We start from the raw sequence: 12,519 nt of genomic DNA, 5'->3' as shown, positions 1-12,519 counted from the left end.
TAAAATAACTGCTTTTTCTTGAAGGTACTGAGGGAAGAGCTTAAAAACAGTGAAATGCTTACTGTGTTTGAATTTCCTTTTGCATGTGAATAGGAAACTTAAGCAGTCATTCTCTTTTGCAGCAGCTGACTCCTAAAACATAAGATTAATTTCTATGATTCTGTTTTGAGCATGGAGTGTGTGTTCATCTGTGCATGTTCTTGTTTTTGTTTTTTGAACAGTCGACTTCAGTTTAGATGCTTTCTCCCAAGTTCTCCTCTTAACCGTCTGCACTGCCACAATATGCTCCCTCCAGCTTAGCTTGGGGGCTTATACTGCATGAGTTGACTGGACAACGGGATATGTGATGCAGCTATTCTATTTCCATGACATGCTCTAAAGTTGCCATGTTCCTTAGTTCATCAGGCTGTTGAAATATCTAGCCACAAGGGACACAATTCTGCTGATTGTGCTTCTGGTCGTCTGTTCAGTCACCTGGGTTTTACACCTGGACAGACTTTGTTTTGGAAAAATCTAGAACTAGGCTTGCATTTTGGCAGACTGCTTTCCCCTACTGTCTGCACATGCTCTAAGTATATGTTCCCACTCAGTTCCTTTTTGACCGCTACAACAGTAACACCATATGAAACACTCTGTTTGCTTAGCATCTATCTCTAGTGTATTGGATAACTTCATTTATCCTGTGTTTTGCATTGGCATATTTATTTATTTTTCACTGTACCTTTCTGTGCCCTTGCTGTCCTTTTCTTTAGCATATGGCTTTAAAGGCAGCCCCTTTCCATAAGCATCTGTCTTGCATTGGCAAGGGAAGGAACACTTTTGACTAAGCAGCCACTCTTTTGGCCTTCTCGGTCCTAGAAGGCCATGTTGTTGAGACCTGGGAGCAGTGCTGGTTTCTTACTAGGTGATGTTGGAGAAATGGGTGCATCCAGGTTTTGGGTTCTCCTTTCCGGAGCAAGCACTGCTGGCAGCCAGCATAAAGCCAGGGCCTCCACCACAGCTCCGCCTTGTGCTCCGCCCTGGTTTCATCAGCTGCACTTCCCATAGCTGGCAGTCCTGCTAGGTCTCTGCCTACTGGTAGCACCTTGATAGTGCAGTAGAGGCACCCCTGGCACAGAAACTCTCCATGTCTGCTTCAAGTTCATGGATGGACTGTGTTGCCCATTGTAAACAGCATTCAGTTTGTTTTTTCTAGAAAGTGCAGGATGAGTGCATGTACTTTTTCAAACTTGCAAGTAAGCACTAGGAAGTCATCCTTCTCTCCCACCACTGGGTTTTTGTGCATACAAAATGTGGGTGAGATTTAGTCCTGCATTTGGTTTTGCAAGTATGCAAAAAAAAAAGAGAAAAAAGAAAAAAGAACTACTGCTAATTTGTCTTCAGAATTCAGGGGGGGATTAAGTACTTCCCTTGTTTGGCTGCATTTATACTTGGATCTGTAAATGTAATCTGAAATGACAAGAACGCTAGTTTTGTTTTTCCTAAGTTAAGATACATCAAAGTTTTAAAATAATTTTAGTGGGATGTATAATCAAATGCATCTAGGCACATGCATGTTAATCTGCATATATTTAATGTTTTAGATTTTTTTTAACTTTTGCTGAAAGAGTGCCATAAAAATGATCAAGGAGCTAATTCACCAGATAAATGCATTTTCAGTTAAGAGTTTGTTGGTAATTTGCAGTGCTTCTGGACTTGGGTTTCTTCCGGAGCAACAGAGACAACTCCTGCTACATCAACAGCACCAGCAATTTCAGCAGTTACTGAATACTCAACAATTCACACCAGTGAGTCTTTTTTTATTGTCCCTTTTATTTCCAGAGTTCGGGGGCAAGTGTTGATGTTTATGTAGCTAGTTTGGGTCTTGTTCTAAATCTTGTCACAAGCTTCAAAAAGGTGCTCACAGAGAGGGACCCAGGGAAAATTATAGAACTGTTTTTAAAAGCTTCTCTAAGAGAAGCACAAAAGTCTGCTTGAGCTTTAAGCAGTTCAGAATCTTGGATGAGAAGAAGTAGATGGCCAGATGCATTTTGGTGCCTGAGGTAACATCAAAAGTAAAAAACAACAACACCTAAATCGAAATGAAGTCAAACTGCTGTGTTAGCAGCACTGAAGTGACCTCCCCCGGGTGCAGGCCTGGGCAGTGTGTGTGTTTGAGTGGAGGTCCTCAGATAACAAGACCCCCCTCAGCATCTCTGATGGGGTCCAAAGGAAAGCAGAGCAATACATTTGGCACCAGCTTGGCTGCAAGAATGCTGGAAGGAGGCATGCAAGGCACTATCCAACCATATCACAAAATTTCCACCTCTTTGCCAAGGGCCAACCATACCTTCAGTTGTACAGATGTGGATGTTGGAACAAATGTAATTCCAACAACTCACCACACAAGTCATGCATGCCTCCCATAACTCTAGAAGAGCAAAGACAGTGCCCCATGGCTTTGCCTGTCTCATTCCTTCCAACCCGTCACTAACTATCTCCCATTTATTGGAGAAAAGAGGGCTGGCTCATTTTGCTCCACAGGAAGTGGAGTGGGCGTCAGACTGGAAGAGGAGATGGTCTCCTCAACATCTTTTGCTACTGCAGAACTGTTACGACATGCATCAACCTGGAAGGATTTCTCTTCAGCTTGAAAGATGTTTATGGCATTGGTACAAAATAAGAGGCAACGATATTCCCGAGAGATTTGTAGACATACAAACTTGCAGGCACAGTGTTCTCTTTCACATGCATACATTTTTGAACGGGGTACCAGGATGTGGGGGTAGACTATAAGCACCCTGAAGCTAATCAATCATTTACATTCACAATCCAGTATCCACTGAAGACAGATACACAAGTAATGTTTTATCTTACAGCTCTTTAGAAAGGTGCTTACTAGATCCTGCCGCCTGTTAGTTCTCCAAAAGAACTTTTTTCATTTAGCTTCTGACACAAATGCTTTTGCTTTGTACATCCATACTGGATTCTTAGATTGGCTTAGTCAGGAAGAAGACAGGGGCTTTCAGATATCTCTGTGGCACTACCCTTTAAAGTTTTCTCTCCCCTAGATTTGTAGTCAACAGCATGACTTTCTGCTTTTCCTGGTTCACGTCTTTGTTTCTGCATCCCACTTGTCTGGTCAAAGTTGTGTTTTGGTTCTTGTAATAAATTTATTCAATGCCTGCCAGTATGCTTCATATTTAAGCAGAGATGTGAACTGGACTTCCCTGTATCAAAGCTCTGCTCTTAATTGTGGCAAAACATTAGTTCTGAGCAGGCAAGGGACCTCTCTACCAACAGCAGCTTTAAGAGGCTAGTTCTGGCTGCTCTTCTGCCTTGAAACTGTGGAAAAGTCAACTACAGTCATTTTAAATCTAAACTACAGAAAAGTGTGTGTAAATCCTGGATAAGGGAGGAGTTACTTCACTCACGAGTTTAGTTTTCACCAGTTTTGACTACTCATTTTTCTGAATGCAAGAAGAAATGTGTTCTCCCATAAAATGACTAAAACTGTCCTTCTCCGTTGTACTTGAGGAACAGCACCAGGCTCTTCTATATCAACTAGTTCAGCAGCAACACCACCAGCCTGAAGTACAACAGTTGCAGATTTCTGGAGCAACACAGATTCCCATCAATAACTTGCTGGCAGGCAATCAGGCATCCCCACTTCATACAGCTACGAGTAACCCATTCCTTACCATTCACGGGGATAACACAGCTCAAAAAGTAACTGTAAGTATATACGTGTACTGCTCATATAAGCAAATTCAAGTGCAGGAGAAGGTCTTAACTAGGTAAAGGTTAAAAATACCAACCCCAAGGGAAACGTTTATATTAAAGATTAAATGGAGAGAGGAAATCCTGTTCAGCTACAAGTGTATGACTGAAGTGAGTGGCTTGAACTGTTACATCTACTTTGGCATCCAGTCCTTAGACTGAGAACCCCTCTGGTCCCTGCCTGGTAAAGCCTTCAAGCTCCCCTCTCACTAGGATAATGTTGCAGGATAATCAGCAGCTCTTCTACTTTTCCAGGGGACAGCAAGGGCATTTGCTGCTACAGTTGCACTTGTGTGTGTGCCATTGCTGAGTTTTGACCACATGCTGCTCGTTGTTGCTTTGGACTAGCCGTGGGGGTATTTTTGCGCTTTTAGCACCATCTAGTTACAATACTTTTCAATAAACTACTGGAAGACCCACAGCATAGTGAACTCTAGCACTGGAACATTAGCACAAGAGAGGAAAGAACCATCTTTCTGCATTGGTATTGCCCATTACTGTTGTCTAGTTTTCTAAATTTATTTTTTTCAGAAAAGCTGTGTATGCTGTTCCTTTGATTGGACTTGGCTCAATAACATTACCTTCCTGTCTTAGCAATTAACCACTGCTTTTAAATAGGGCTAGCCACCAATTTTAAAGTGTTAGTAACCAATCAGCAATTACCTGATCAATTAATCAGTATTGCAAATTATTTGCATATTTCCCAAAACTCATTGAATGTGATATTTAGTCACAGAAACAAATAGGAAAGGCCGTTTTTAGTATTCCTCCCCCCCCTTATTTCCTCACATACCTAACCCAAACTGTCTGTAAAGGTGCTGCTTCTCAGTTGGAACAGTAGAAGTAAATGAACAGTGAATACATCTGCATTCATTATTTCATAATGAAATGTGTGCTTTGTTTCCTAAAAATCCTGTAGATATTAATTCAAATTTTGTGTACTGTGGAGAAAATATAAACTGGCTGAATCCAGAAGCAGCTTATGAGAGCTTTTAGGTGGTGGTTTGCTTCCCCCCCCCCCCCCAGTGAGGGGAGTGCAGGCTGGAGACCAAATGTCATCCTTTTATGTCAAAAGTTTTCATTTTATGTTGCTTCTCAACCTTAGGAAGTTTTGCCATACGTAAAAACAATTTTGTTTTATATATATATATTTTTAAAAACCCTGATAATGTGACACAATTGTACGCTGGCATGACATGTTGATTTCGTCTCCAGAGACTCAATGATAAAAGTGGACCAGTTGCACCGGAAAAGAATTGACATTTGGAGAAATAAAAACATGAGAATTATGTGTCCTGCTGTGAGAGCACTTCATCAGTTTGCAAGTTGCAGACTCTCTGCAGGTATGACTCAATGCAACAAGGAGCTAACTGCACACTGGAAAAGCGAATCTACCTGAAGACATTTATTGTAAGGCTTTGACCTTGTTGCTTTTTGTTGCACTGAACCTTAACTGTTTTCTTCCAATTTCATGGAACTTTTAAAGTATTTTTGCATATTAGAGTTGTCAGTTTGGGCCATTTGTTTGACTTCTGCTGCTGAACTAGTAGCCTTTTAACATACCAGAGTGCTAATGAACAGACTGTCTGTCCCTGCCTGTTCCAGATCCATTACTTGTTTGAAGAAAGCAAGCCAAATTGCAGTATCTGCCAATGGCAAGTTGTTACTGTTTAGCTAAACATCAGTGGTTTTTTTAAAAAAGAGGTACCAGTTTCCCCCCCCCCCCAATAAAGGACCAGGTTTTAAACTTTTTACTCCCACCCCCAGTTAACTTTAATGGATGTTTTGCTAAAGCAAGAAGTCTCAAGTAATGACAAATGGTGGCTAATGCTCAATTGGATTTTTTTTTAAGGTTGCTGGGAAAAAACCAGATCAGTTCAAAGATGATAAATCTTACCAGACGAGAGGGCAACTCATGTTCTGGTAATATTTGAATTAACCCAAGTGCCTGTTGCTTACCTCTATTGGGTTGGAATTGCTTTGTATAGCTGGGCATGCACTAAACAAGTCTTTGTGAAAGCCGTCAGTGTGCTCAACCTTGCACCAGCAGCCGTACCCCATTGATCTGCCTTTATGAGAAGTGTTTGTCACTGTAGATAGCTCAGGCAAATTGTTACCTGGGTTGCTTTCCACTAATAAATTACCAAAAAAAGAAAAGGGGGGGGAGAGAAGGAATTTCACATTTCTGAGAAAATGGTGTAAACGGGTGGAATTTTTTTTAAAAAAAATATTTTCACTTTGAATAGTTGATTTTCATGGTATGACTATGCAGTATAGCAGAACATAGATTGAGGTTGGGATTTAATGGCCACTAATCTGAATTTGTGTGAATTATTAGTGGAAAATACTCAAGTATACTTTAGACCTACACTGTGTACTTAATTGGATGAACCTATTGTTTCTGCAATATCGTTTGGTTAAACATTGCACAGTTCTTACCTCATTTCTGTAAATAAGGTTTTGTGACAGTTTTTTGTATTGTGGAAAATTCATAAGGTGGATATTTTGATTTGTAATATTTCTAATTGGTAGATTTAATTGAAAATGAAAGAATAATTTATTTTTATATGTTCATGGGAATTTTTTTAAAAAGTCACAAATCACTTTTGTAGATAATTTACTAAAGTAAATCAGTGTGGTTTAATTTGCTTAAACCACTCGTTAATATTCTGTAACAATTTGTACAAATTGTTGCTGTTTTGCTAGATGTAAAATTGCAAGTTTATATAAAGATATGTACAAAGCTTTGGTTAATAAATTTTAATATTGTTTATGGTTGTAAACATAACCCAACTTATTTCTTCCAACTGCAGTTTTTTTTTTATGATGTGCTTATCATTGGATTGTATTACACACATCGTTATGTGTGTGAATGAGAAGTCATGTTTTAAAGTCGGCATCTGAAGTTCCAGCTTCGCTTGATTTGCTGTATCTTGTAGGAGCCCATGCAGCACACTCTAAAAATGGCAATATTAACTAAATGTTCTATTAACACCCCAACCTGGCACCCTCTAGATATTACTGGACCACAGCACTCGCCAAACTTGACTATTGTGACTTGAAGTCCCACAACAGTTTGAGGGCACCATGTTGATCATCCCTCCCTGTAGAGATTTTGGACTACAGATTTTAGGGTGTTTTTACGCCATGTTTTACTAATAGGTTTAAGTACTCGGTTCTTACATACTTACTTTTCTTGGCAAAAAAAATTCTACTGAACTTATAAGCACAAGTTTTAAAGGAATGCATAAAATGTATTGATTTATTTTTTACTAAGGCACATGACATACTGAAATACTGAGGTACAAAAATACAAGTTACTGCATATGTTGTTTAAAATATCTCCATTTTCAGTAAGCAAAGTTCTTGAGAATGTTCATTCAGCTCTTTGCCATTTTTTTCTTTTGTATGAGTTCAACCAGCAACTTGTATCGAGTCACACATTCTTCCTGCAGGCAGAGAAGCAGAATTGAGATTAAAGGATATTTCACTTTTGTTAAATGAAAACATATGCTAGCAATTTAAAGGGGCATTTTATGGAAAACTGACAATGGGGAAAATATCCTAAATAGTTCATGCTGTGGAATTTCTCAGTGTAAATGTGTCCATAGTGAGACAATTCCATGGGGAAAATGCATGAACAAGTTGCCATACAGAGTCCTAGGTCATCCTAGGTCCTTGCAGAGATTTCAAGTCCACTTTTCACAGCTACCGACTCACTGCTTGTACCAACCAACACATTCACACCAATTGTTTTTGCTGCCTTTCTGTGGGCTGTCAAAGAAACTATGCAAAAAGTTCTATTTCTATCTGAAAGAAACAACCTTGCTCACATTCATGTGGCATTTTGCATAACCCTAATAAAATAAAATTCACGTTAGTCGATTTTGAAATGTTTCTAATGGACCAACAGGACTTCGTAAAAGCAGCAACTGTTTGGAAAAACAATAAAAGTAACAAATTCCTAATAAAAAGCAAAATGCCAGGTACTAATATTGGGTCTCACTATGTTAACTTCAGGGAAGCGGATGGCGCTGTGGCTTAAACCACAGAGCCTAGGGCTTGCCAATCAGAAGGTTGGCGGTTCGAATCCCTGTGCCAGGCTCGGTCCCTGCTCCTGCCCATCTTGCAGTTCGAAAGCACGTCAAAGTGCAAGTAGATAAATAGGTACTGCTCCAGCGGGAAGGTAAATGGTGCTTCCCCCTGGTTTGCCAGAAGCGGCTTAGTCATGCTGGCCACATGATCTGGAAGCAGTCTGCGGACAAACGCCAGCTCCCTCGGCTGACAGAGCTAGATGAGCGTCACAACCCCAGAGTCGTCCGCGAATGGACCTAACTTCACTGTTTTACCAGTTTAGAAGCAATGCTATACAGAACCAGCCCAAACCTCCAAAAGCCCTGCCTTGAAAGGAGCTGCATGTTAGCAGCTACAGCATTTAGCCATATGCCACACCTCATTCTCAGCAACATTTGCTGAAAACTTAAGTGCATTCCCTCCCCCAGGTTGAACTTTTGGCAGAATCAAGGAGGCGGCTTCAGCTTTTAGCTAGTGTACCACACCACACCCAACGGCAGAGTGCTTTAACCCTACACGAGAGCATGACCTCACCTTAGTTTTCCCTGGAACACATCTGGCAATCTTATCCCAGCGTTCTGTGGTTCCCTTTGGATACTGCTGTAAGGCCAGCTCCAAAAGCTTCTGTTGATTCTGAGTCCACAAGTCTTCAGAACTGCGGCATCTCTCTCTTTTTCTGGCCTCCTCGTCGCTATATTCCTCTTGATCTGCAGTGTCAAAGTCCTTCTGGCGCTTCCCCCTACATTTGTCCTCTGCTGCCTCTTTCATCACTGGGAGTGTCACTTCAGGGCCCTTTGGTATTGTTTTCCTCCTGCGGTGTCTGGCTTCAGTCAACGCAGTCTCTTGTTGATCTGCTGTTGCCATATCTATTGGTTCTGGGTCACAACTGTACTTTGACACGTCCTCCTCCAGGTCTTCCTCCTCTTTTTCCCGCTGAGTGATTATGTGATCTGACAAGTTAACACTGGCCTTGTTGGATTTGGAGTTTTGGGCCAACATTTTCAGCTCTGACAGCCTAACAATACCTGATGGAAACAGCATCATTTTCAGCATGATTTAAGCCAGGGCAGGGGAAACTGATCCTATAGTATTCTTATTCTGCAACTGTTACCCCCCAGTAAGTAATTGTTGAGTCAACCCTTGAAAAAATCTGATACATCTACTCAAAAATCAAGAGTTCATAAAAATAATGAATTTGGGCTTCTGTTTTTACTTCCTCCTTTGTTTCCATGGTAGGCACACCTGAATTAAGCAATCCAGAAATAGCATCAATTAGGTATGATGCTAAAACATCTGGCACTGTTTTCTGGTTCCTTTGTTAACATGCACCTGCTACTGCACAATTTCCACTGGTTTGAAATGAATGAACTGCATTGCCCCTACTGTTAACGGTACCCTTAGTTATTCTGTGTCCTTTGCACTGCTGACCACTGAAGGGTAGAGCCTCATATTATCCACTTAATATGGTCAAATATACAAGTCCCTTTCTGCCTGGATCATTTTATAGAAGAGGCAGCCAGTACAGTTAAGTTTCTTATGAGTTTCTCAAAGCTGTGGATGAAGGATTGCAAGGTTTCATTCTGCAGATATATCACTCTAACATTATGGCTTGAGTTGAACACTCAACTCCCAGGTCATTGCAGGGATAACGGATGGGAAGAGAATGCATTGCCATTTCCCAATACCATGAGTCTGGTGGGGCAAGCTGAGACCCTGCATGGCAGCAATGTTATAGCTGGAACAGGAGTTCCTATTCTCTTAAAAAAAGTTTGGCCAGCGAGATCTGACCCAGGAACTGGCCAAAATAGGGGTGGGCAGAGAGGAAAGAGCGAATTTGTGGAGGTTCACCTAGTTGCTGCTGGTTGCTGGAAAGAATACTGAACTACTATCTGATTCAGCAAGGCACTAATGTTTTTAAGCTTGAATGTACTCCAATCTCACTTAACACAGATTAATTATGCTCTAAACATCAAGAAACAAATAACAGAAGCACTAGAAACTTACCAGGAGCGCACGTAACTGAATCTTTAATCTGTTTGGTTTTCATGGTGACCTGTTTAGGAAGGAAGAGAAAGTATTTAATTTATAGATATGTTTTGTAAGACGGCTTAAAAGAAGACATCAAAGAAAACTGATCAAGACAAAGAGTCCCGTGAATACCAATAACCAGAACTATTGACGGAGACCAGCTGCACATTTTCATCCCTATTCAGCTATTCTAAAAGCCCAATGTGCATGATATGTAATTACAATAAATATTTTATTAAATAAACATGGACTCTGGTGTATGTCTTGCAAGCAAAACTGTGAACAATCCTCCTAGATGAGAAGCAGGGTGGGGCAGGATTGTGAACATCCCTGAGCTGCTTAAAAGGAAGGACTGGCTCTCTCTATAGGCCAAAGGTCTCCAACTCCAGTAAGAAAGGAAAAAGAGGAAGATTTCTTATTTCACCCAGATGACGCTCATAACCCTGCTCTTTGCATGAAATTGTATACCGTTTTCAAAAATACATGTTAATCAGTGTTCTTTAAGATAAACTCTTATTTAAATAGAAAACAACAGAAAACCTAAGACCAGCAATCAGTTTCTCTTCATGGATCACTTCCCTAGACAATCTCTCCCTCAAATAATACTAATCTAACTATGTTTAGTACAGATCTGGGGCCCTTTACACCTCATGGTAACAGAAGTTAAAAGGTAGTGTGTTTCTACTCATGAGCTCAAATTTAGACAGCCCAGTGACAGTTAATCATTTCCCTATCTTCTCTTTGACATATGGGATGTTTTTATAACTGCACCCCCTTTACCTCACACTGCCAAGCACCACACTAATTAGAAAAGTGTGCTCCTATCTACCCACCTGTCCATTGTTGTTTTGCTGCCTACCTGGGCCTTTTCCATGCAGGCAGCAAATCCCCCATCAATCTGCTATTGCAACCTGAATATAAGAGATTAGTGACTGCATAGGCAAAGCAGCATCAATTTACATCCTCTTAGCCAAGCAAATGATATTATTTCATGTGAATGGAACTGGAGAGCTCTTTGCTGCCAGTTGAAAAACTTACAGTGAAATAACCACATGAAAATAAACAACTAGGAGTCTGCTTTGCACACACACCAGATTGTTTTCACAATTTTTAGCATCCTTTTAAAAACTTTTTTTAAAAATAATAATGACTGTGATCCCAAGGCACCTTTCACAAGTGCCTTAGAAGTTTTTGGCAGTAGCTGCTGCCTGTTATGACACCAGGAAAAGATCCCTGAGAGACCCTGGTTCCATACAAATGCCAGGCAGTTTCTGCTCCTGTATTAGATTTGAGCACAATTTTCAGACTCCGGTAAGTCGCGTTGAGAGGGCTCTCAGTGGGATAACAGTAGCCCAATAAATACATATTCAGATGCATGTTTCCAATTCAGGAGTGCTTATTTCTGACTGCATAGGTTCAACCTATAACAATGCATAAGCTTTAACAGAAGCTCCACGTTCCATATCCACTACACCACACTGCCTTTGGTCATCCAGATGTGGATGGACTCCAACTCCCATCAGCCCCAGTCAGTATAGCCAGTTGTCAATGAGCTCATCTTGCTGGGGAAGCCTGAAACAAGTGAGCCATTGGTTAACCAAACCAGGGACAGCTCAGCCATTGAAGGGGGGAGTGTGTTTAGGAGGGGTGGGGGAAGAATGTTCAATTATTTCTTCAAGTAGTAAGAGGGCAAGAATGAGAGCCAAAAATCCAACAAGGGGGAAACGGGTCAAAGAACAGATGTGTGGAGGCAGACGTGGGGTGCTGGTACAGGTAACCGGGTCAGCTGGCAGGAACTCTGATTAAAGAGAACTGGAAGGCTTCCCTTTCATAATCGAAACGCTTGAGAAAAACAAATCTAATTAATACCACAAGCCCAAACCAGGAAAGTAATTTAATAAATGCTGCATTATCTTTCCACTTACAAATAAAAATGTGATCCCATTATACTGATTGGTTTGAGAGGATTTTTGTTTTTGGTCTGGACTTTGTTTTGAAAGGAGAGGTGAAGCTGCTTAGACGTTACACAGTTGCTTCAAATGTTTAGATTCTGGAGACTATTTCTCACAATCAAGCTGACATGGTAAGTTGTGAGTTGAGGAGATCTAAGCTGACGGGGTGTGTGTGTTCTAATAAAGTGGTTACCTGACTTATTTCACACCAAGGCACTGTAAAACTACTAAAACTAATCATCTTATTAAGATTGGGCAGGATACTTTTTTAAAAAATACATACAAATTGAGAGAAGGTTCGGGAAAACAAAGGGAAAGAAAACACCTCACATGACCGAACAAGGAGAACAGGCTCCAGTGCCACTGATGAAAAATTGTTTTGGAGTAAAATACTACTTCAGAAGCTAGAGAAGCTAATTACTTCTTAAAATCCGAATACACCTCATTTTAAAAATCTAACCAGCTTGGAAAAAGTATTAGTGCAAATAAATTTGCTCCCCATGCTGAACTTGTACCAATGAATCAGGAAAGGTTCAGGAAAGAAGGAAGGGATACACAATGCATAGTTCATTTACGTATTTCACTACAGAAGTGGTATCGGGGGGGGGGGAGCATTGTAGCCAACATATTCCCTAATATTCTATTTTTCTATATGTACTACTAGTAGTAACCATTTTATTTGTTTATAAGCTATAAACAAACAAAC

At 40.5% G+C, this 12,519-nt stretch overlaps 2 protein-coding genes across 11 annotated transcripts in view; one reads left to right on the top strand and one right to left on the bottom strand.

The window, feature by feature from the left end:
* MLLT10 (MLLT10 histone lysine methyltransferase DOT1L cofactor) overlaps positions 1–6,552 on the top strand; it is a 101,567-nt gene extending 95,015 nt beyond the window's left edge. For 7 of the 10 annotated variants that reach the window (XM_083704699.1, XM_083704703.1, XM_083704697.1 and 4 more), the window contains 3 exons: positions 1,685–1,787; positions 3,517–3,714; positions 4,975–6,552. In XM_083704699.1, coding sequence (XP_083560825.1) covers positions 1,685–1,787; positions 3,517–3,714; positions 4,975–5,019 — 346 coding nt within the window. In that variant the 3' untranslated portion in view covers positions 5,020–6,552. The remainder of the gene's footprint in view (positions 1–1,684; positions 1,788–3,516; positions 3,715–4,974) is intronic. The other 3 variants (XM_083704701.1, XM_083704704.1, XM_083704698.1) reach the window with 1 other exon arrangement.
* Positions 6,553–6,992: 440 nt separating this feature from the next.
* The window catches only part of DNAJC1 (DnaJ heat shock protein family (Hsp40) member C1), a 70,725-nt gene continuing 65,198 nt past the window's right edge, over positions 6,993–12,519 (bottom strand). The window contains exons 10-12 of the mRNA XM_083704949.1: positions 9,838–9,886; positions 8,368–8,858; positions 6,993–7,208 (exon numbers count right to left, since the gene is read on the bottom strand). Coding sequence (XP_083561075.1) covers positions 7,140–7,208; positions 8,368–8,858; positions 9,838–9,886 — 609 coding nt within the window. The 3' untranslated portion in view covers positions 6,993–7,139. The remainder of the gene's footprint in view (positions 7,209–8,367; positions 8,859–9,837; positions 9,887–12,519) is intronic.

Source organism: Podarcis gaigeae, assembly GCF_964106915.1.
Source record: "Podarcis gaigeae genome assembly, chromosome: 12".
NCBI classification, from domain to species: Eukaryota; Metazoa; Chordata; class Lepidosauria; order Squamata; family Lacertidae; genus Podarcis; species Podarcis gaigeae.
The sequence above is the reverse complement of the archived record's forward strand: the minus strand, read 5'-3'. Positions and strand labels throughout refer to the sequence as shown.